A 24558-nucleotide genomic window follows, 5' to 3' on the forward strand; every position below is an offset into this window, starting at 1 on the left:
GTAATATATAAAATTTTATTTTTCATTATCCTATTATAAAATGGATAAACTTTCACAAGTTTATTACAATAACAATAATTATTCTTTCTTTGATCATCTTGCTGCAAATGCAGTGCTTTCAAAAATACAATAAAAAATTGTAGTTCAAAGCAACACTAATATATTTTAAATTAAATTCAATAATACATGAAACTAAAATTATAATTAATAATAATTATCGCAGCAGTTATTATTCCACAACCAAACGCATCTAGAAGTAGTATATGTTTCTTTACTTTTTGTTTATTATAATAATTATTATTAATTATGATTATAGCACATTGTTCCAATCTCTTGAAAGGAATATAAAATCCTGAATACTGTTCATAAGCAGAACATATATTTAACTTCAGCTTAAAATTATGTCTCCCATATTGACTTGAGTTTGTTTTGATTCTCTGAATGAAACTTCCTACTTTGATTCAATTTAGCTTGTGATGGAAACCAAGTTCATTTTTAACTCAAAAAATAGAAAACTTATTTACCATAGCTTAAAATAGAAATACTACTCTTTATAAAGTAATTTTATATTAAAATAATTTCAATACGAAAATATAATATTTGTAAATAAATAAATTTATATTTCTAATGAAGACAAATAATATGGGCTATTCAATCTCTGATCCAATGCCATATCATCATTATTATTATGTACATCAATTATTTGCTTGATGTAACAAATTATGATTAGAATTCGAGCTCTTATTTTTCTAAGTTGGAAAGGAATAAAATGCTAACTATCCTATATAGTCATTGCATTAATGATAACATCAATTAAAGCAGTAATCAATATAAAATATTTATTTAAATTAACATTAATCAAATTAAAATTGAGTTGAATTTAACTTTTTAAATACGGTTCATTATCACAATAGATTACAGAGTGATTCATTTTTATACAAAAAAAATTATGTGTTCTGCTTTTAATTTTTTTCAAAGTATGGTTGAGAATTTAAAATGTCTGAGTAACCATTTAAACACATTGTTCCCCCAAAAAAAAAACTCCATTTATTCATATTTGAACTTTATTTTTTTATTTTAAAAAACATTATTTATATATATATATATATATATATATATATATATATATGATAAGATAAGTACTCTAAGAAAGGGTGACAAAGTGATGATGCATGCAAAAGTGAAGAAGGGGGTAACGTGGTGGCAAGCTAAGTGTGTTGGCAGTGCTATCAGCATGCCAAGCGTCCTCTGTTTTCTCATACCAACCAATTATGTCCATGATGATGATGATGATGATGATGATGCACTAGTCATGGCAACATCTCCTCCGGATAAGCATCAATCACCCACCTACCATTCATGCATTCCCTTCCTATTCTTTCGTCTCTTCTTTAGGCCCTCTCTTTCTTTCTGTCCCTCTCAAACAACAGGGATTTCATCTGCTCTGTCTCTTTCAATCCTTTCCTTTTCAAAACTCGCTGAATAGATAGATCAATGGAGCTTGAGGAGGAGCCTAATGATGTGGTGATTAAACTTTTGATTCATTTCATTTCGTCTTTTTTTATAAATGTGTGTTTGGATTGAGGGATAACTGCTTTTACTGTGTTCTAATTGTGTGTATTAATGGAATCTTCTTGTCTTCTTCTATTTCACTACCATTATGTTGTTGTTGTTGTTGTTGTGCATAAGGACGAATACACGCATTGGTTTATGGATAAGAATTGTTTTATTGTGTTTTCTTTGTTTGGATTACTAAAGTTTTCATTTGTTTGTTACCATTCTGCTGTTGTCCAGAAGGATGAACATATTCATGTTTCCTTGAGTAAAATACATGATTTTTCCTAAATTTATTAATTTGACTCCATGGGTTTATATTTTCAAGATGATGCAAAAGGAACTGTTGTTATTGTGCTTTAATTTGATGAATTACTGAAGTTCTCTTTTCTTCTATTTCATTATCATTATGTTCTTGTTCACAAGGATGAACATATACATTTTTGTTTCATACTCTGAAATTTGTGTTTTGGTTGCATTATTTCATTACCATTATGTACGTACATATATACATACATATATTTACGTATATTTCATATTGTTGAATCAATTGCTTCCCTTATTTTTTCCCAAATTAACTGCACAAAAATACCAAAACAGAACAATGCAATGCATATCCATGATTTCATACTGTGAAATCCATAATTCATTTTTAATTTCTCAAGTTAAATTCACAGGCCTATCAAAGATCATTGTTTACTAGAGATCACCGGCCGCGGCTTCTATACATCACCGGAACCTCATTCATTACCATTGCACGCAAAGCAATCCGAAGAGCAGAGGAATTCAATGGTCCTCTTGGCAATCTAACAAGAACATTAGCGTTGATGATTAGCCCGATCATCAACCCTCTAGAGCATCACTGCTTGTTGATCCTCTCATCACTCGATGACCGAATTCTAGCTACCGAAGATATAACAATGCAAGCATTCCCTCTATCCGTGTGCTTGTTCACCAAGTTCGACGAGCTAGCAATACTACTCAATTCTCTTCCCGAAATGTTCGATCAAGTGTTCGACCAAATAGCAATGCTAATCCACAAATTTCCACTGATGGACTGGACATTGGATCAATTGATACATGTTCTTCAGACCTTGGCATCAACAGTTGAGAAATTAATACCGAAACTTCAGTCTTCAATGTCCGACACAGAGAATTATAATTCTAGCCAAGAGAGGGAGATCGTTGTAGATATAAACTACGATGAACAACTCAATGTAGATGAGAGTAAGAAGCTGAGTGAGGAAGAAAGTGTTGAAGATGCGCGTCGTGCACAGAAGATGGAGGAGGATATTAGAGACGTGGAGAACACATGCAATGAGATAATTGCAGCATTAGAGAAAATGGGAAAGGTTGAAGAGGATATCAATGCCAATGTCCGAGGACAACCACCACCTCCCCCTCCACCACCTAAATTCAAGTTATTTGCTGGATACAGAGTGAAGAAGACTAGGAAACTTGCTAAGGACATTGCAGAGGTTAAGGATGATCCAATTTTGGAGTTGTTTGATGAAGGATGGTTAAAGAGGTAGAAGCAAGTTCATGTGTGGTTTCTTCTGTCTTGTAAGTTTTCTCACAAATGTATGAAGTTTTAATATATATATATAAATATATGTATGTATGTATAGAAGGTATGTTTTGGCCTTTAAATTGTAATATACTTGTGTTTTTGTTTAATAAAACTATGATTTTTCTGTTTTGTTTGAATATAAAGGATAGAAATGGGAAGGAAGCGTGGTAGAGGTAAATTTTAGTAGGGTTGATTGAAAGTAAATTAGGGGGTGTTTGGTTGTAAAGAGTTAAAGAGGAGTGGAATGAAGAGGAGTGGAAGAGTAATGAGAATAGGGTGATTGGAAAAAGAATGAGAATTAGAGAGATAGTTTATTGATAATTAGCAAACTGAAAAAAAGGAAATGTGATAAAATGATTATTATGCCATTTATTCCTTTATGCAAACGAGTTGTTGTGATGATTATATTTTTTAAAAATTGTTGTGATGATTATATTTTTAAAAAAGTATTTAAGTATTAAATAAATTAATTGTTATAAATAAATATTTAATTTTAATAAGTGACCAAATTTTAAAATTTTTGTTAACCTCAGTAATTAGCAAATAATTAATTATAATAAATAATTAATTACTAATTTAAATATGTTTTTAAATAAACATATTATGAACCATAATAATTATTTTTTCAACAGTTAATATTTAATTATTATTTTTAATTGTTAATATTTGTTAATGTCTAAATTTATTGTTAATATTATAATAAACAATTAGTTAGCTAATCTAAATAACTAATTACAATTTGAAGATAGGTATTTATATAAGGGCTATATGATCATTTTATCAATCAGAAATCAAGAATCCCCCATTTCTCTCATGATTGTGAATACCCACCCCTTCACTCATTCCTCAATCATCTTCCACTCCCGTTATTTTACATCCAAACAAATGCTTATGTGTAAAGAGTCATTCCCACTCCACTTTTTATAACAAAATGCTCCTCTTAGTCCTGTTGAAAGGGAGAGGCGAGGAAATGGAGAAAGTCTGAAGGTTTAAAATAAAAAAAAATTGAGAAGGTTTTAGAAAGGTCACAAACACCAGAACCCCAAGGACGTGCATGTATAGGGCAAGGCTCAATGGCGACCCACGTGCCCTCATCTTACGTAGGACATGAGATTCGATCCCGGGTCCTCCTCGAAACCGAATACTAATTAACCTAAAGGCCATTGGTTTTTTTAATTTTAGATTATATATTTGTTATAGTTAAAAAAAATTAATAATAAAAACTGTAATAAACGCCCACCGTGGGGCTCGAACCCACGACCACAAGGTTAAGAGCCTTGCGCTCTACCAACTGAGCTAGACGGGCTCTTTGAGATATTGGTTACATGATTTTATTAAAAAACAATAAATATTTATCCCACATCCCTCAAACCTTAATTAATGTCAAGCCTTACTAACAATACTTCAATTTGGTAAATATTTGGGGAAAAAAACTGTTGTTTTAAATTTAGTTTGAAATCAAAATAGAATAAAAACAAACATGTGTAACTTTCTTTGGAATATCTAAATATAATCAGCATTAATTGTATTTTAGAAGTAAGTTTTATTAGATTATTAATTATTTGCTTAGAAATTAGAGTATTGCGAGTTTTTTTTTTAAATTAAAGACATAATTGTTTTTGCTTTTGATAAAATATTAGCTTATTAATGTATGATTTTGCTTTACAATGGGTAATCTTCTGTGCAAATGCAGTCATATCGCTTAATCACATTCAATTGGGGAATTTTTTTTTTTTCTAACCTAAAAAACTTATACACCCTTCGTTCCTAAATACATGTTATTTTAGGATGTTGCACAAAAATTAAAGATAGCATTAAATTTTCTAAAATTTAACATAAAAAAACAATCAAATTACTAAACTATTCCTCCCTTGAAACCATATATTTCTCTTGTGACTATAAATATTACTCTCTTCATTTATATAACTTAAAAAATTGAAGCTAGGTAAAATTGAAAAAAATAAATAACTATTGCCTTAATATTATAAAACGACAACTATTTTGGAATTTTTTTTTTCTAAAATGACATGTATTTTGGAACAGAGAGAGTAATGATTATAACTTAAAACTCACAATAAAAGTTATCAAATCAAAATATTTTGAATATTAACTTATTTAAATCTCAACAGAGTTTGTAGACATTTGTGTTATTTTTAAGTTACAAATGCATCAATTTAATACTTAAAAATATGAATATTTAATATAAAGAAAAGTGGATGATTAAAATCTAAAAATAATTACATCCTTAGTAGGAAAGCAATGGCTTGTTTCCTCCAAGTTAAAAATAAAGGGTTCAAATTCGTCCAATTTAAAAAATTAAAGGTAGACCGTTTATTCACATTTATTCAATATGTATATGGGTCACAGGTGAACATATATCGGATAAACATCAATTTTAGAAAATATAGGAGTCAACTAGATTAGTACAGAGGTACAATCAAAGTTATTTTAATAAATATTTAAAAAAGAGTGTTGTTTTAATTATTATTTAATTTAATAATGTGATTTCCCAAAATGTACATAAATAAATCTATTAAATAAATTACGGAATTTGGGTGGTATTAATTTCTTTAATTCTTCGGTTATAAATTATATGATCTTATTATTAGCTTAATGTATAAAAAATAATTAAAACACCTAATAGATTGAAATGATTAAATAGAACTGTATAATAAATAAAAGCAAATATTTTAAATATTGAGATGGTTAATTGAAGATGATAATTCATATGTCGAGTGCGGCTCTAATTGTATCTGGTACGACATCATTTCTGCCAACTATATGTTAAGTGGGGGTTTGATTATCTTATTGCATTCAACCCTAGGAAAAATTCTTTTTCCTGGAAAAGAATACTCAATTACAGAGATGCTTTCCTTGCTAATATCGATACTACGATCAAGAATGGGGAAGACATCTCGTTTTGGTATGTTTGCCAGTTGTCCTGATCCCTCTCAAATCAGTAGTAAATTTATTGCATTCTACTTAGCACCCGGATCTGCTACATCTCTCGCTTTTACTTTCGTATTTGACTAATATCTTATCCTCGGGAAGGGACGTCAAGAGCTGGAGATGGAATCACAAGGGTTTCTCAGTTAAATCCTTTTACGCTTTTCTCAACGATGGCAGGACTCGATGTGACAGTGGTAATACATTTTGGAAGCTCTGCCATCTTAAATTGGAAGCTCTTTTGTGGTTAGCCCTACACAACAAAATTTTAACTCATGAAAACTTGTTTAGGCGAAGATGTAATAGAATTTCCACTAGCACCTGTGTTCTTTGGAATGTAGATGAGGAAGGGACAACCCATCTCTTATTGAGTTGTTACTCTGAAAGAATCTGGGCACACTTTGCTGATTTCTCCAGTTCTTCGATTCCTACCTCCCTATTAGAGGCATCTGGCATGTACCGTCAAGGGGGTGTAAGGGGCTCTTAGCCCTAAACCCTTGGGGTTTCTCCTTATTCGAGCCATCTACTAGGTAATCTGGGCCGAGCGCAATAGACACATTTTTTTTCTTTTGAATCTTCAAATGAGTTCACTATTGTCAAAATTAACCATATGCTCGTTGCTTGTTTTCTTGCAGCCCCCGACTCAATCAGAACTAAGCTTGAAAAATCTCTTTCTACGATCAAGTGCAGTCTGGCCTTTGTGAATCCAAGGGTCCCAGATCACCCTAAACTGCCAAATCCATCAAGCTAGCTAAACCCCCTTCCATAGATGGCGACCGTCTAATTTAAGCAAGCTCGGCGTGCATCTCTTCTTTTTGTTTTTGTGGCTCTCGCCTTTTTTTCTCCTGTCTGTGTCTTTTGTTTCTAGCTGGGCTTCAACTCTAGTGACCCGACCTCTTTGTTGTTTTATGTTCTTGGTGGCTTTTTTCAATAAATTGGTGGCTTATCCAATTTATTTATTTATTTATTTTAATTCACATGTTTTGAGAATTAGACTAGAGCAATCGCTTTAACTTAATTGAACTGGATTCGGATGCCCAGGCAGTTTAATTCTCCCCTAAAAAACATGTGGCTATGACCTTCTATTGAATTTTATAGTCTAGTCACAAATAGTATTTTAGAATTATTTGATAATAGAAGTTATGTTGATGATTTTGACCAACAAGAGGATTTGGGACAAAGAGAGATGACAATGAGAATATTGATTACACCATTAATCAAAATTTGTGGATTTAAACATGGTTCTTATAGTGAGGATTCTTAATTTAGTATTTACATAAATTTGATCTCAGTATTTATTTTTTTTAATATTTTATAGAGGCTTCATTTAAATGTTATATGATTTTGTTTATTAAATATAAGATGAAATTTTTTTTGTTTAATATTTTTTTGGTATATTTAATTTAAAAATAAACTTATTATTTAATATTCTATATCTGATATTTTGATTCATTTATATTTATGAAATCCAGTTTGATCTGGCATGGTTCAACCAGGTCAAACTTCTCAACCATTTAACCCTTTTCTTCCACTGTTAAAAAGTCTTACTGTTTCTGACTATTTATTAAATTTACTAATGGTCCTTTAGCTAGTCCTATTGTTGATTTCAATCCTCTCAATAAAATTTTAATCATTTTACCAACGTTCAAGTGGTCTATTGGTAGCCAGATCCCCATTGAAACTCTTCACAAGTGGTGAGAGTTCAAATAATGGGTAATGGCACATTTTTGGGAGTGTGAGTAGTAGTTGTGCGTGGCTGGTCCTAATGCTCATGAGTGCACAAACTCAGCCCCACTTACTCTGTCGAGATTTGTAGACACCCCTACTTTTCTTAACGGTTTTTCCGCTCATCTCAACAAAATAAAATAAAATAAAATTTTCATCATTTTAGTAAAAAAAATAAAAACCCAAATTTGTCTTTTCTGGTCTATTAATTAGTGGATGTTAATTTCTAATGAGGTAACACATGCATGAGAGCTTAAAGTGATAAAAAACAAACAAATATTTCGAGATAAACCTTAATTAAACATACATATTAGGCATAATGTGTGATGTTTGCAACCTTGGCCTTGTTGACCAGGTTGACCAGGTTGACCAAGACATTTCTTTTTCCCTTTGACTGTTTGACTGAATTATGAGATTCCTGACACTGTTTCACCTTAACCTTGTTTCTCACCCAGCTGGCTTCTCCCCCCGTGATGCTTCAGTCTTGTCATGGTTGGTGGGAGAGGAATCCTTCTTCTTCTTCTTCTTCTTCTTCTTCTTCTTCTTCTTCTTCTTCTTCTTCTAAATAGCAACCTTCCTTTGAGTTTCGGACTGAAGAGGCCAGCCGTGAGGAGGATCTTGGAGTCGCAGCGCTTTGGGTTCGGCAGCGGCGAGGGAGGTTAGAGATTCACCGTTTCTTTCTTCATCAAGCTTCAGGTTGACATCTAGGGTGTTTGTGGATGAAGCTTCTTGTTAGATCTTTCTTCTAAGCTTGGTTTCATGCATCCTTGAAGCTTATCTGGTGTTGTTTGTGTCCATCTTGGTTGATCTATTCTGTCAGCATGCTTAAACTTTAGAGAGTATCACATTTGATGATCTTGCTTTGTGGGTATATGTTTATGGGGGTGTTTGGATTGGTTTTTTAAAAACCAAGAAGTGCTTTTTTATAAGTTAAGCACTTCTGGGCTCAAAAAATCATGTTTGTATTAGCTTTTCTGCCGAAGCAGAAGCTGATAAAAAAGCTGAAAAACAGCTTTTTTGAGAAGCTAGTCTTGTGGTGCTTTTGGTAAAAGCACTTCTGAGAAGCTATTTTGGAGTTATTAAATTACTAGGTTACCCTTATCAAATAAACAAATGACTATGCTTTTATATTTTTTGTTTTTTCAATAATAATAATTATGATTATAATTATAATTATAATCATAGTACATTAGTATTAGTGTTAAAATTAGTACATTAATATATTAGTATTAGTATGTTAGTATATTAGTATTAGTACTAGTATATTAGTATATTTGTATTAGTAATAGTATTATTATTAGTATATTAGTATTTGCATTCATATTAGTATTATTATTAATATATTAGTATTATTATAATTATTAGTATATTAATATTATTATTAGTATATTTGTATTAATATTAGTATGTTAGTATATTTGTATTTGTATTAGTATATTAGTATTCATATTAGTATTCATATATTATAATTAGTATATTAATTAGTATTTGTATTCATATTATTATTATTATTATTATATTTGTATTAATATTAGTATGTTAGTATATTAGTATTAGAATTAGTGTTATTATAATAAACTAATGAATGCCCATTTTAGTAATTTGACATTGAAAAAAGTCCTTTCAAGAATGCATATCCAAACAACTTTACATATATAAAAGTGCTTCTACATTAACATATCCAAACATAAAATATAGAAAAGCACTTAACTTACTCTCATAAGCACTTTTTTAAAAATCCTTCTACCAAACTTAAAAAAAACACTTTTTTATTAAGCTAATCCAAACAAGGCCTATATCTTGTATGTGTAAATGGAAGTGCATGGGACCTTAATCTGTTTGATGATTTTATTTTTGTTAAACCATGACTGTTCTATTGCTTTGTTAGCCTTGAACTTCTTAATCATGAGTAGATGGTTGTAGGCCTGAGGTTGTGTTAAGCTTGCAACTTAGTCAAATTTTCGGGTTACTGTTCATGTGTCATCTAAAACCTTGAGTTAGCAATGAGAACCTTGTGAGTGGGAGTAAACCTTGGTTGTTGATTTTAGATCCTTGCTTAATTATTTAGATGAAAGCTTTCATGCTTGTAAACTTGGGAACTTGGAGTATGCAACCATTATTGTTTCAATTGGTAATATTATTCACACTTTGGTCTAAGCATGACCTCTTGTAATCTTGACATGATAGTTTATTATTTTTGTTAAGTATTTAATTCGTGGTTATATTAACCTGATGCCTTAGTTTATTGAAATCCTCATTGTCTAAACTTGGGTTGATTGAATTTGTGTTAGTTTAATCATTTATAAGGATGTCCTTAATTTAGCTTTAATGGTGTTTAAGGCTGGACAGCATGTGAGTTTGGTTATGCATGGGATCTTGACTTTTAATATTTAATCCTCTAAAACCTTCTAGACTCTAAGTGCTTTAAGATAGATCATTGTTGGTATTAGCTTGACATCTAGATTTAGTCTTTACAAGCACTCTTGTCAGCATGCTTTCTGAAATTTCTATTTGCTTAAATATCTACAACTATAGGTCTTGTGAGCTTGTGTGGCTTCCAGAAGCATAGTTATCATGCTTTATGATTATCTCACTCATGTGTATTTATATGTGTAGACATATACTTTTGGTTATATTTTTGATAGTTGGAATTCTAATTGCCATCCTTGAACCTTGCATATTAGGTTATTATTTTTATACATAGGCATTTGACTGTGCTTGACTTACCATGCAATGATTGTAAATTCTTTCTCCGGGGCCTTAGTTGTAGTTAGGCCCGGCCCAAGACTAAATTCTAAGTTTAGCTTTTGTTGGTTAGATTTTGTAGCGAGCCCTAGTTCGCGGGACTTGGTGAACCCGACTCTGTAGCTCGGAGCCAAGTAGGCTCTCGCACCCGCAAATTCCGTATTTCTGACAATTATTATGTATTTAAGTTATTTCATTATTTTTTTGTAATTTTATTTAATTATTTATTTACCTACTTGTCATTTATTTATTTATTTATTTATTTGTTTTATTTATTCAGTATTTTTTGTCTGTATTTCATATTTCTGCGGGTTTTGTACATCTCCATTCTTGGCTCGCCCAGCTAGGAGGAGTAAGTCCTAGCCATGTGCACATGTTTTCTGTAGTAGCGCTTACCCCCGATCGCGGTCAAGATCCCGGCTCTACTGCTGATACTGCTTCTATTCTGTCCCGACTTCACAGTTGATGATCCAGCCTCGTGCTATCGATTTCTGTTATTAGCCATGGAGATGTACATGATCGCTCGCGGCTTTCTAGATTTTGGATTATTTATGTATTCTCGTGACAGTCTCGCATTCGTACGAATTATAATATACTATTCTCGCGATATCTCGCTTTTATCTGTTGTTTCAGCGATCCCATCGGGCCCTCGTGGCTCATACACTCGTGAATTTCCTGCTCGCAGGAGAAGATCGAGTCTAGGATCGGGGTGTCCGGGAGTCGATTGTCTCGCCGCTTTTATCAAGATCTCTCAGACACCCTTTTGTGAGTGTAAGGCTTGTATTCTCGATCGTATTTGTGTTTTGCAAAACTGCTAGGGTGATATTTGTATTTTGTAGGGTCATGCAAAGCCTCGATTGTTGTATTTCGGCTCCCAGATCCTATTCATGCTCAGACATCTGCTCATATCCGCTTATAGGGCTGACTCGACAAGGTCAAATTTGAGGCCTTACACTTAGTGGGGCCCAGTCCCACTGGATGCGGCCGATCTGTCAGCGGGCCCAGCTGTGGGGCTGGGGCGTGACATAATGGCAGTAATATTCACCCAAATCCAACAAGGAAAAGAAGGCCACAAGAACATAGCTCATGCTTTGCATGGCCAGCATGCATCATTAGTTGACCAGCTAAAACCGGAATAATATATACTTGCATGTCATTGATATCAACTAACTCGTGATCAATATATTGAGAGAGTTCCATTTCCACAAGACAAGATGACATGTCCACGTAGTCTCACATTGGAGGAGGTGAGGAAAACAATAACAAGAACAAGTGAACAACCACTTCCATCCACTTCCCTCTTTCTTGTTCTCTCCTTGATTTCATCCAACCTAAACCTCCTGGCAGTTAAAATTACTATTCCAAACTTCAAATCCATGGAGCTCAGAAGGCATCTTCATCAGATATTGAATCCTGCTCAGTGTTTTCAGAAAGGATCAATAATAAAGAGAAGTGCAAAAAATGGTCATGAAACTGATGATCAATTAATTGTTTCAGTGGAGCTCAGTTCAGTGTCAGCAGTGAGTCAAGAACAAAAGGATTCAGTTGTGAGAATTGTTCTTGCAGGAAGAATGGTGGAGATGTACACTGGAGCCATTGGGGCAAGGTTAGTGATGGATAAATACCCCGGTCTTTGTCTCGCAAGGCCGGAGATTTTCAAGAGCCCTCATGACTCCGTCGTTAAGCCGACGGAGAAGTTATTGCCTGGGGAAAAGTTTTATATGATTCCCTGGACCACTGTGAATAAGCTCCGGAGAAATCAACATGTGATGAATAACAAGAAGAAAATGATAATGAAAGATGATCAAGAGGATGAAGGAGAAGAGAAAGAGAGAGTTTATTCTTCTAACGAGAAGAAAATAATGAAAGATGATCAAGAGGATGAAGGAGGAGAGGCAGAAAGTGGTTGTTCTTCTGCAAATGAGTTTTATGTTTGTAGAAAAAGATGGGCATTGGAGAGAGGAATAAGAGAGCAAGAGATGAAGAAGGAGAAGCCTTTTAAGCCTCCAATACTTAAGGTTAGAAATACTCATGACTGCATATTGGGTGGGTGGAGGCCAAGTTTGCCTACTGTGAGGGAGGTTTCGCCATGATTAATTTGTGTTTGATTTTGATTTTTAACACTTTTTTTTAAATTAAAATTAAGAGTGCTGGGTGTTGTTGATCTTAATTAGTTTGTTTGTATGTATTGATGAATTCTTTTTATTTTGGATGAAACTTAATTTTATGTTGATCATTCTTGTTTGATGATGGTGTTTGGAGTGTAAATAATGTTATAATGAATAATTTGTGGTATTAGTTTTGTATACACTGGGGTTGAATCATATGTTTAATTCTATATTTGCTTTTATTTTGTAATTTTTTTTAAGTTGGTTGTCACCTCTTGGAATATTGTGGCTTATGTATTGCTCTTTCTATAAATAAAATAAATGTGATTGTTCATTTGGTACGGTTCAATAAACTATGGCACTAAATTTATTTTGGTCTTTCAATACAAAATATATACATTTTTATTTTTAAAGTAAGGAGGAGTGTAAAATTAACCCAATATTAAGAGAAAATGTAGTATTTTGGTTAATACTAAGAGCATCTGTAAATATTTGAATTTAATGAATATTTTCATGAGCACAATCAAATTTTATTTAAAACTCAATAACTTTTTTTTTTTTGGTTATTGGAGTAAATAAATGATTACTTTATTAAATAAAAGAGGATAGTTACAATTAGATAAAATCATATAAGACAAAATGATATATATATAAAAAAAATCTAATATATATATAGCAAAGAGACAGAATAAGAAGATAAGACCTTAATGTCCACGAGTGATGAATGTGAGCGAACAAAATACTAACAAATAAAACTGTAATAGATAAAACTATTTGAAGATGGTAATCGCACTAGAAAAATAATTGACATTAGTGATCATTTGTCCTAATGTGATACAGGAATGAGTAGGGATGAGCTTCTTAACTAGGCTCGATGATGCACATTAATTTAATAGGAGTAATGATGAAGAAAATTAAAAAATAAGACTATATTTGATGGCCAACCCGGACTCCTTTAACTTAATTCTTTTAATATCCAATGATATAGAAATTCAAATAAAAATATATACTAAGTCTAGGAGTGAGCATTGAAAAGGCATGATTTAATTGCTATCATGCCCATTTATAGTTTATCAATTTCAGAAAATATTGACAAAAATAAAATAATTCAACTAATCATCAATAGGACCATTTTTAGATTTAAATAACACTCCATATTTTATGCATAAAAGTATGACTAATAAAATTCCACCAATTTTCTATAACCCCTTATAATTATTAAATTTTAATATTTAAAATATTTAATCATGTACAATCAAACAAATATATTAATTAATTAATATTAATTTTTTTATAAAAATAAAAAAATTACATCAGGACATACATTAATATGATATTAATATTTTAATATATTTATATCATGAAATAGACTGTTTATTGTTTATTTATTATTAAATTTAAAATTTATTAAATATTTAATTTTTTTAGAAATAGATATATATATATATATATATATTAAAAAAAGGATAAACCCAATCAAACCTTTCACACCCTCTCTCTTTGTGACCCTTTATTTATTCCTTTCTTTCCTTGTGGTTTCGTCTACATCTCGTCCTCGATTTGGCGTCGAACTCCCATCGAGGAGCACAGCGATAGGCGGCGATCGATCTCCGAAGGGTTCTCTCATGTCGTCTGGAAACCAAGGTCGTCTTCTCTTTGCCGCCTTCTTCTCTTTTTCTAGGGATTCCTATCCCTTGCATACATGTGATTAGGTTTTCAATTTGTTGATTTTAAAAGAGATGGAATCCTTCTTGTTTTGAAGGGTTTTTGATGAAATTTTAGGGGTTGCTATTGCAAATCTTGTTTTTGATCGATTTGTAATGGAGAAGCATTCATTGGTTGGATTGGTCCAGGCTTTTTCTTAGGGTTTTCTTACCAAGGTTCAATCTTTGGTTTTGATGAGCAAGAGTGATGAATTCATTGATTTTAGTACTCAATTGGGAACAGGCTTTTGTTTTCGCACTTATTTATGTTAGATTTTGCTTCGATATATATATATTTTCAGTACTGTTGATTCTTCTTGATGCAAAAGGTTCTGAGCATAGTGTTCCTTATTTGAATGGCGTCTTTTTTGTTTTTCAGATGGGAAGTCACCTTCAAAGGGAAGTGATCCTTCAAAGGGAAGCGATAGCTCTAAATCTGAGGCACCGTCCTCGCAGCCGCAGCCACTACCAACCGACTTTCCTGGAAATCCTTTTGATTTCGCTTCATTGACCAATATGCTGAATGTATTTTCTTTTCCCTCATATGCTGTGCCTTTGGTAGCATCATGCTTTAGATTATTAATTGATTTGAACTTTGAAGCCAGTCTTTGCTCATTTGTTGCAAAGCCTTAGATTGTCATGCTGATCTATGCCAAATTTTTATACAAGTAAAAATTATGTAAGGTAAACTCTGGTTTATGTTGTGATTAGCCTATCATATCTGGCCTGATAATCAGCAACCTTTTTTTCCCCTTGATAATGCACATTCACAGTGGAGCCAGGATTTTGTCTTAGGAGGCCAATACTAGTGCAGGTATTACAGATTTGCACCAATTAATTTGTACTTAAATTTATCAGAAGGGAATATTAGGTAAGCGTGCCTACTAGATCAGCCAGTATTGAATGCCGGATCTATTATTTAGCTAAGTAACCTGGGAGCATGCTAATTAATATATTGAACTAAATCTAAATGTATTGAAAGTGAATATAAGGTGAGCTTACCAACTAGATTAAATCAGTGTTGGATGTTGGAATCATCAATTTGCTTGGTGATCTTCTGTGTGGTTATAAATTGTATCGCTTACTAGACTATTGCTTTTAAATTGTACATGAACAAGAAAAATACAACTGTCTTGAGTTCAATGTTGAATGTTCAAAGACAAAAGTTAAAATTTCTGGTAAAAATTCAATGTGAGTGCTGGTTTTCTTCCTTGTTATGGCTTGTTCTCAACCTGTGTCAGAGAGATACTCAATTAGCAATTAGCAATTATATTGATGTCCTGTTGAAGGATTGGTGTGACTTGGGCTGTAAATGGGCTGAGCTGAGCTTGATCAGGCTGGGCCCAACTCAAGCTTGAGCCAAGCTCAAAATTAGCTCAAAAATGCTTGTTCATGCTCGGTTTGGTTCGACTTGTAGTAAAAATTGATTAATTTATTGTTGAGAATTCAAATCTGAGCCTAGCTTGGCTCAAAATTAATTTTGAGTTTGAAAATCAAGCTCGAGTTTGATTTGAAAGATCAAAATTTTGAGTCAAGCTCGAGCTACTTATGAATGGTTTGATCATTTGGCAGCTCAAGATGTGACAATTGAGAGACTGTAAATTGTTGGTGTCTAAGGTGTAATCTATTGTTTGGGTAATTGCCAGTAATTGAGGAAAGAAGTAACAATGTTTCACTATTGAATGCACTTGCTCAAATGTGTCAACACCCAAAACCTCCGTTACAGAGCTCCTATATTGCACATATAACAAAAGGAAGCTGCAGATGATTAATATTGTTTAGTTAACTACTTTGATTTTCATTCTTTATTATCCAATACAATAACTTCTTTGTGTATGTGTTTCATGGCATGTTAAAGGACCAAAGTATAAGAGAGCTGGCACAACAGATTGCAGAAGACCCTGTTTTTAACCAGATGGCTGAACAACTCCACAAAAGTGTCCAAGGTGCAGGTCAAGATGGCGTTCCTGCATTTGATACTAATCAATATATTTCAACTATGCAGCAGGTTATGCATAACCCTCAATTCATGACAATGGCTGAACGCCTTGGGAATGCACTAATGCAGGTTTGTCCAGCTTTATTAGAGACTTCTTCAGTACTATGAGACACAAGAAAAAGCCCTCAGTGAACATTATGAGGTTATTTGTGAACAGGATCCTGCTATGTCCAATATTCTTGAGAATATGACCAATCCTTCCAATAAAGAAAAACTTGAAGATCAAATGTCACGTATTAAGGAAGATCCAACACTGAAGCCAATCCTTGATGAAATTGAGACTGGAGGCCCATCTGCAATGATGAAGTATGTGATGCTGATCTTCACAAATGATGTGTTGGCATTTTTGTGAACTAATGTTATTTTTTTTTTTCCTAGGTACTGGAATGACCAAGATGTTCTTAAAAAACTTGGCCAAGCAATGGGAATTGGAGTTTCCGGGGAAGCTGCAACTTCAGCTGAAATTTCTGGCCCTGAAGAAGCAGAAGAAGCTGGATATGAGGATGAGTCTATTGTGCATCATACTGCTAGTACTGGTGATGTTGAGGTATTGTGGATGATAGCATGCTCCAGTTGTTCTTAAGTTAATTTATCAAAGTTTGTAAATCTAACGCTTCTTGTGTAGGATTACAGTTAAAATTTCATAGACAATGCAGATAGGGAGGAATGCGAATTTTGTCATATTTTATACCTTTTGGTTCTTTTATTCAGCCCAATTTATTAAACTATAAAGAAGTGCATGCAAGTGCACCTCCAGGCAAGATTGAAATTAATTAGAAGTGTTACAACTGTAATTTCTGTGCTCTGAGTCCTCATTTTACTAGCAAACAAAGAGCAGTTACTTGCTCCTAATCTGCAATTGATCTTTCATTACATTTTATAACCCTGTGGAACTCCGAATCAGAAATCATGCCTACTGTTGGTTGTGTCCAATTATTAGCAATAATATTAATGTTTGTCGCCTGACATTTAAATTAAGTTATTTGGATTTATGAATAGGGCTTGAAGAGTGCTCTTGCTGCTGGAGCTGACAAGGATGAAGAAGACTCTGAGGGAAGAAGAGCTTTGCATTTTGCTTGTGGATATGGTGAGGTATGACTGGGTATCTTATGATATGGTTTTGGCAAGTTTGTTCTCCTAGATCTATCTTTAATCTTTTTGTTTTTGTATTTAATATGTTTGGCTTTACTTATTTAGTTCTGTTTTATCATAAAATCCTTTCCCAAATTATTAGCAAAGATGATTTCTTACCGCGATATATAAAATCCATTTTTGTGTCTGTCTTGGAGTGCTTCAAGCTCATGCAAAATTCTGATCTAGGACAGTTTGAAGTGTCCTAAGCGATTCCCACTCTCTAGGAAAGCTGCTTAAATTAATGTGAAGGATGATTTAGTTAATCATAGCATCGAATTGCTAAACCAAGGACAACATCCTGATCTAGGACATCCTGATGTGGCCTTAGTAATCTACATTTCTTAGTAGAGCTACTTAAATAATTGTTGATCAAGAAGGACCTGATCTATGACAGCCTGAAGTAGCCTGAGTTAGCCAGTTTCTGACATGATTAATCTCACATTGCATGTGGTCTTTGTTGAACACATGGTAGTACTTGAAATTAATATATAGCACATGTTGTGGTCCACCTTGTAAAGTTTGTGGTCATTCTGAATATTGCTCTTTTCCTAGTTAGTGATTTGTCACTTTTTAATTGCTTACTGGACATGCTAGATGGTGGTAAGGAATTTTGGTTGTTTGCCGAGAAGAGTTGTGTAAAATTTCAAATTGATATTGTTGATGTCAGTGACATGGAAACCCTGCTCTCTTTGTTGATTTTTTGTAGAAAGGTAGTGACTCAGAAATGTTGTTAGACTATATTTCTCATCAAGTGACAGTTGGTGAGCATGTGTCTATTTCATACGATAAAAATCCTCCAATTTTCCCAAATGAACTCTGTTTCCTTTAATCACGAAAGATACAAATTGTTAAATGGCCAATGAGTGGAAGACTATAGTCAGCGAGTAATCAGTTTTCAAATTAAACCTACCCTGCATACACTTGACAGTGGAAACCAAGATAGAACTTAAAAGTAAATTAAGCTGCTTGGTTTGTGTTTCAGGTGAAATGCGCCCAAGTGCTTCTTGAGGCTGGAGCTGCAGTGGATGCATTAGACAAGAACAAAAACACCGCACTTCATTATGCCGCTGGCTACGGGAGGAAGGACTGTGTGGCACTTCTTTTAGAACACGGCGCCGCTGTGTAAGCTTTTAAACTCATCATCTCCCTTTCCCTGTCCAGTCTTTTACCTAACTCGTATTCCTCTTTCCTCTACAGCACTCTACAAAATTTGGACAATAAGACGCCCATCGATGTTGCCAAGCTAAACAACCAAGATGAGGTGCTGAAATTGCTCGAGAAGGATGCCTTTTTATAGATCTGCTGCATCATTTTAAGATTGTGTGCCAGCATGTTATCCAGTTTCATCCTTTCGCCAGATAGCTATGCATGTTGTTACTCTCTTCACAGTGGCATTATTTGATATATTGTCAGTGTTTTCGTTGCTTATGTGGTTTAACTTTAAGTGTTGTGATTAGTTACCTATGCTCTTAATAATCTGTCGCATCTGAACTTATTTGTATTTGTTTATCAAGAAGCGGGGTTGTATTGGATGGTTTTTATTGAAGTCTCTGTGTAAGTCTTTATTGCTGTTCATTTATTTTTAGTTTCAAAATAAATGGATCACTTGTCTATTCACTTGCAAACTAGAAAGCTAAAAGAAGAGTTAGAGATAATGGTTAAATTTAAGGCAACACTATTTTATTTCTACTTGACTTATTTATCTAATAAAATTTGATATTTTAGTAGCTTACGTTGTGTGTGTGTATATATGCTAGTGTTATGTCCACATATGTATAGAAGAGATGGATGTAATTAATAATATTAATCAATGATTTGAAACTCAATTTGACTTGGTTGGACTTGGTCATGTTAGCGAGTTGGGTCATATGAAACTCCGACATAAAGAATTGACTTGGTTGATTTGACCAAGAATATGGTTGGATTAGTCCGGTCGAATTAGGTCAACTCGAAATGTTATATAAGAAAATTATTTTTTTATTTTCTAATGTTATGTTATGTTTGAATTTGTATTTTAAATTATGTTAGATTATTATGACATATTTTTTTTGTATTTTATTTAAAATATTAAATTAATATTTATAAATTATAAAAAACAACATTTGATTGTGGAAAGTTTATATTATTGTTTTCAATTTTTTTTATTAATTTGTAGTACATCTTATGTATATTTATATACAATTAAAATTATAAGAAAGATATATTATTTCTATGATAGGTCAATCCTTTGAGATTGTATAGATTTATTTGATCCATTGTGGTGAGATTTTATTTGTATTTTAACTGTTAAAGATGTGATTTTGGGATTTTAATGAATGATGGGGATAATTCTTTGTTGTTTTAGATTTTTTTTTTTTCTATTGATTCATGCCTTTTATCTATCTCAACCTTTTTTATCTTTTCTGGGGATCAAGGAAAGGATGATTTGTGTTTCTTGTGTTTGATTTTTGCTTTAAGGATGAATCTCCTCTTTTCTTTTCTTTTTTTCCTCTTTTTTTTGTGATTAAATCGGATAAAGATATGGTTATGGCAATGTAAATATCTGGGATTGTTCATTATATTTGTTTATTAAAATTTGAGATTTTTATTCCTTTAATTTCATATTAAATTAGATTATGCAAGATCATCTATCACCAAAGTAACTTTTTGGTGCTTGAAAGTGTCGCTGTTCAATAATTCAAAGGTATGAAACTTTTTTACTTCAATTTCCAATTCTGCAACTCTTATTTTTGAGATGATTTTTGACACTAGAATCTAAATCATCAATTCAACCAATCAAGTTAGATATTAGGGAACACCATGAACAACACCAACAAATAATTCATGTATATGATTATTATTTTGTGGATCTAATCAAATACTTGGTTTACATAGGCACGTATATGGCACGGGCCGTCTGGCAACCCGGACCGGCCCGGAACCGGTCCGCCGGGTCACTGACTTGGTGGGCCGGGCCAACAACCTGTAATTGGCCCGTCATAGAGACGGGCCGGTTACGGGTTGGGCTTGGCCCAACCCATGACCAGCCGGGTCAAACCACCAGGCCCAGCATAGAATTGGGCCAGGTTCCAACTTCCAACCTGCCGGGTCAACCCGGGTTGGTAACTCATGGAGGTGCACTAACAAATTGTAATAGCTGCATTGATTTTAATTTTCATAAAATTCAAAATTTTGAGATTTGAAAAAGTCAGATTTTTTTTTAAAAAATTTCTTATAAATTTCTATATATACCCCCTATCCCCATGTTATTTAGTTTTTACCAATTATTACTCTTTCCCAACTCTCTCACTCTCATCCTCTCTTAATCTTATTCTCTCAAGGCATATTATTTGGAATCTTGGAGCTTAATTATTTGGATTCTTGGAGCTTATTATCAAGGCTTAATATTGCAAGTTGGAGTCTTGTAGACTTGGAGTGGTGCAAGTTTGGGTTTTCTCTTAATTATTTACATTTTGGAAGTCCCCAATTAAGAAGGTTGGTAATGATTTATTTATTTTTATGTTTAGTTATAGTTTTGTAGGCTTGTCTTATTTTAATCATGCAAGTATTAGTTGTATTATTATTTGTAGTTTTTGGTTGATATAAATATCCGGACGAAATTATTATTGTAGACATGAATAAAAGTATTAGTTTAAATTCTTGATATTTTTTTTAATTATTAGTTTAAACTTGTGGTTTTGCAAAAAATGCATGAAATTATTATTTGTGGACTTCATGGAGTTGTTTTTAAATAATTGTGTGAATTTATTTTTTTGTAGACTTGAACAAAAATTATTAGTTGTATTCTTGATATTTATTTTTTTATTATTAGTATAACATGTGGTTTTTAAAAAAATGCATGAAATTATTATTTCTAGATTTTTGTAGACTTGGTTTTCTTTAATATTTGCATGAAATTATTTTTCTAGAGTTGAATAAAATTATTTTTTTGTATTTATGATATTTTTTTTATTATTAGTCTAGAGTTGTGGTTTTTTGAAAAATGCATGAAAATTATTTTTTTGTGGACTTGAATGAAATTATTTTTTTAACTTGTGGGTTTTTTTAAAAAGTACATGCAATTATTATTTGTAGTTTTGTAGACTTGGTTTTCATTAATATTTGCATGAAATTATTTTTGTAGAGTTGAGTGAATTAATGTATTTATGATATTTATTTTTTTATTATTAGTGTTAGTGTTGTGGTATTTTTTTGAAAAAAATGCATGAAATTATTTTTTTGTGGACTTGAATGAAATTAATTTTTTTAACTCAGTGGGTTTTTAAAAAGTACATGCAATTATTATTTGTAGTTTTCATAGAGTTGTTTTTTTTAAATATTTTCATGAAATTATTTTTGTAGACTTGAACAAAATTATTATTTTTGTGGACTTGGTTTTTTTTTTTGTAAATATTTGTATGAAATTTATTTGTTGTACACTTGAATGAAATTAGTTGTTGTGTATATTTATTTCATTATTAGTTGTAGACTTGTGTATTTTTTTCAATATTTGCATGAAATTACTATTTGTAAATATTTGTAGACATGTGGTTTTTTTTTTTTGTAAATATTTGCATGAAATTTATTTGTTGTACACTTGAATGAAATAAATTGTTGTATTGTTGATATTTATTTCATTATTAGTTGTAGACTTGTGTATTTTTTTTAATATTTCCATGAAATTTTTATTTGCAAATATTTGTAGACTTGTGTTTGTTTTTTGTAATTATTTGCATGAAATTTATTTGTTGTACACTTGAATGAAATAAATTGTTGTATTGTTGATATTTATTTCATTATTAGTTGTACACTTGTGTATTTTTTTAATATTTTCATGAAATTATTATTTGCAAATATTTGTAGACTTGTGTTTTTTTTTGTGTGTAAATATTTGCATGAAATTTATTTGTTGTACACTTGAATGAAATTAGTTGTTGTATTGTTGATATTTATTTCATTATTAGTTGTAGACTTGTGTATTTTTTTCAATATTTGCATGAAATTATTATTTGTAGATATTTGTAGACTTGTGGTTTTTTGTTGTAAATATTTACATAAAATTTATTTATTGTACACTTGAATGAAATAAATTGTTGTATTGTTGATATTTGTATGAAATTATTTGTTGAAGACTTGAATGAAATTAGTTGTTGAATTCTTAGATATTGCAATATGGCTTCACGTGGTAGATGCTCTAGAGGAAAATGCGTTGTTGGTTCGGCTTCCACTTCCACACCACCTACTCAAGAAAGCAATCAATTTCAAGATTTTGAGAGCCCAATGGAACAATCGGTACCGGTTGATGTACCCTCACAAACCGGACAAGCAACCAACTTCACTGAAATTGCCCTCAAATCTAATATTTTTAAAACTCATTTTACAAAATTGTATAATAATGATTGCATTGTAACACATGGTAAATGTAATTATTGTGGTTCTGAATTTAAACATTGTAAGAGTGGAGGATATGACACATTCAACAGACACTTGGAGAAGAAGCACCTGGATAAGCTAGGACATGCTCGATCACAGTCACAAATTAGATTCACTTTGGATGAAGGTACAGGTTCTCGATCATCTCTATTTACATTTTCGCAAGCAAAATACAGGGATAAAATTGCGGAGAAACTTTCCGTCTAGCGCTTGCCGTTCAACTTCGCTGAACGGTGTCAAGTTCAAGAATGTATTAATGACGCACTGCAACCAGCATTCAAGAAGGTTTCACAGAGGACAATTCAAAGAACAATATTCAAACAATACAAGAATGGTAGGGAACAACTTTGTGAGTATTTTCGTACTTTTAACTCTTTGGTTTCTTTATGTTCCGATGTTTGGACCGATGTTTTTTCATGAAAATTCTTTTATGGGTATTATGGCACACTGGGTTGACGACAAGTGGAATATCCAAAAGCGCGTTCTCGCTTTTAGGGTGTTTAACGAGTCTCATAGCTGCCGATAATATTTATAGACTTATGCATGGAGTTATCGAAGAATTTGGTTTAATGTTTAAAATTTTTTCGATTTCTTTTGATAATGCCTCCGCTAATACGGCCTCAATTACACCTCTAGAAGATTTTTTGAGGCCTTCATGTGGTGGTAAATATTTTCATATAAGATGTGTTTGTCATGTTTTAAACTTATGTGTGCAAAGTGATTTGAAGAGCTTAAAGAATTTGTACTCACCGTTAGGGAGGTCGTAGCTTATATGGGAAAAAGCATGACCCTCATGAAACAATGGGTTTGCTATTGTAAAGCATATAACATGAGGTTCAAAAAATTCCCTAAAGATGTCAAAAAGAGATGGAACTCAACTTATCGGCTTCTTAGTGCAACATTTCCCTATAGGACATTGTTGACTAAGTTTGTTAATGATTCCTTGGTTGGTTTTTGTTTATATGAGTATAACTGGGTAATTATCGCTTGTATTATTGATTTGCTTGTGGTTTTTAACACATGTACTAATTTGTTTTCGCAAGTTTATTTTCCTACTTCCCATTTATTTTTATATGGTGTTGTTGACGTGGCTGAACAATTTTGGAAGTTTAGATTAGATCCACAATTGTTTAGTGCGTTAATCAATATGAAAATTAAATGGTTGTCTTATTATAAAAATATACCTCCTATTGCTTTAGTTGCATTTGTTCTTGATCCAAGGCAGAAGCTAGAAAGTTTGCAAGAATATTTGGAAGCATATTACAAATTCTTAGGTTTCAATGGAGGACAACATTCCCAACCGGTTCCCATGAGCTTGCCCATGAGTGACGTGGGTACTCAAGAATTTGAACTGGACTTCGACAACATTGTGGATGTCAATAAAATTGTTGTTGATACAAGGAGTCAACTTGTTGAATTATATGATAGTTATTGTATTAGATATAGTCATATAGTTCTACAAGTTGCATAGGAGGCAGTAGGACAATCTAGCAGTGGTGGAGGAAAATCATTCCGGCAGAGGCAAGCAAAGAAGAAACCAAGGGAATCACAATATATAGAGCTCGACTTGTATTTAAACACTCCCTTCCAGTTCTCAGAAGAAATCAACACAGACATGACTTTCAACGTCCTCAACTGGTGGCAAGGTAATGGAAATCCGTA

At 32.4% G+C, this 24558-nt stretch overlaps 2 protein-coding genes and 1 non-coding gene across 3 annotated transcripts; 2 read left to right on the forward strand and 1 right to left on the reverse strand.

Moving 5' to 3' along the window:
- Positions 1–1391: 1391 nt before the first annotated feature.
- On the forward strand, positions 1392–3181 carry LOC120254093. The gene is made up of 2 exons (XM_039262240.1): positions 1392–1524; positions 2232–3181. Exons 1-2 carry the CDS (start codon positions 1495–1497, stop codon positions 3084–3086), a joined length of 885 nt encoding a protein of 294 aa, XP_039118174.1. The 5' UTR covers positions 1392–1494; the 3' UTR covers positions 3087–3181.
- A 1176-nt stretch (positions 3182–4357) lies between these two features.
- TRNAK-CUU lies at positions 4358–4430 on the reverse strand. Its single transcript has one exon. It is a non-coding gene; the product is annotated as a tRNA-Lys (tRNA).
- Positions 4431–14137: 9707 nt separating this feature from the next.
- LOC120254089 (ankyrin repeat domain-containing protein 2A-like) lies at positions 14138–19059 on the forward strand. Its single transcript, XM_039262236.1, has 8 exons — positions 14138–14292; positions 14731–14876; positions 16210–16419; positions 16508–16656; positions 16729–16897; positions 17350–17442; positions 18467–18606; positions 18682–19059. Exons 1-8 carry the CDS (start codon positions 14274–14276, stop codon positions 18779–18781), a joined length of 1026 nt encoding a protein of 341 aa, XP_039118170.1. The 5' UTR covers positions 14138–14273; the 3' UTR covers positions 18782–19059.
- The last annotated feature ends 5499 nt before the right edge of the window (positions 19060–24558 follow it).

Source organism: Dioscorea cayenensis, unplaced genomic scaffold (assembly GCF_009730915.1).
Source record: "Dioscorea cayenensis subsp. rotundata cultivar TDr96_F1 unplaced genomic scaffold, TDr96_F1_v2_PseudoChromosome.rev07_lg8_w22 25.fasta BLBR01000340.1, whole genome shotgun sequence".
Lineage (NCBI taxonomy): Eukaryota > Viridiplantae > Streptophyta > Magnoliopsida > Dioscoreales > Dioscoreaceae > Dioscorea > Dioscorea cayenensis.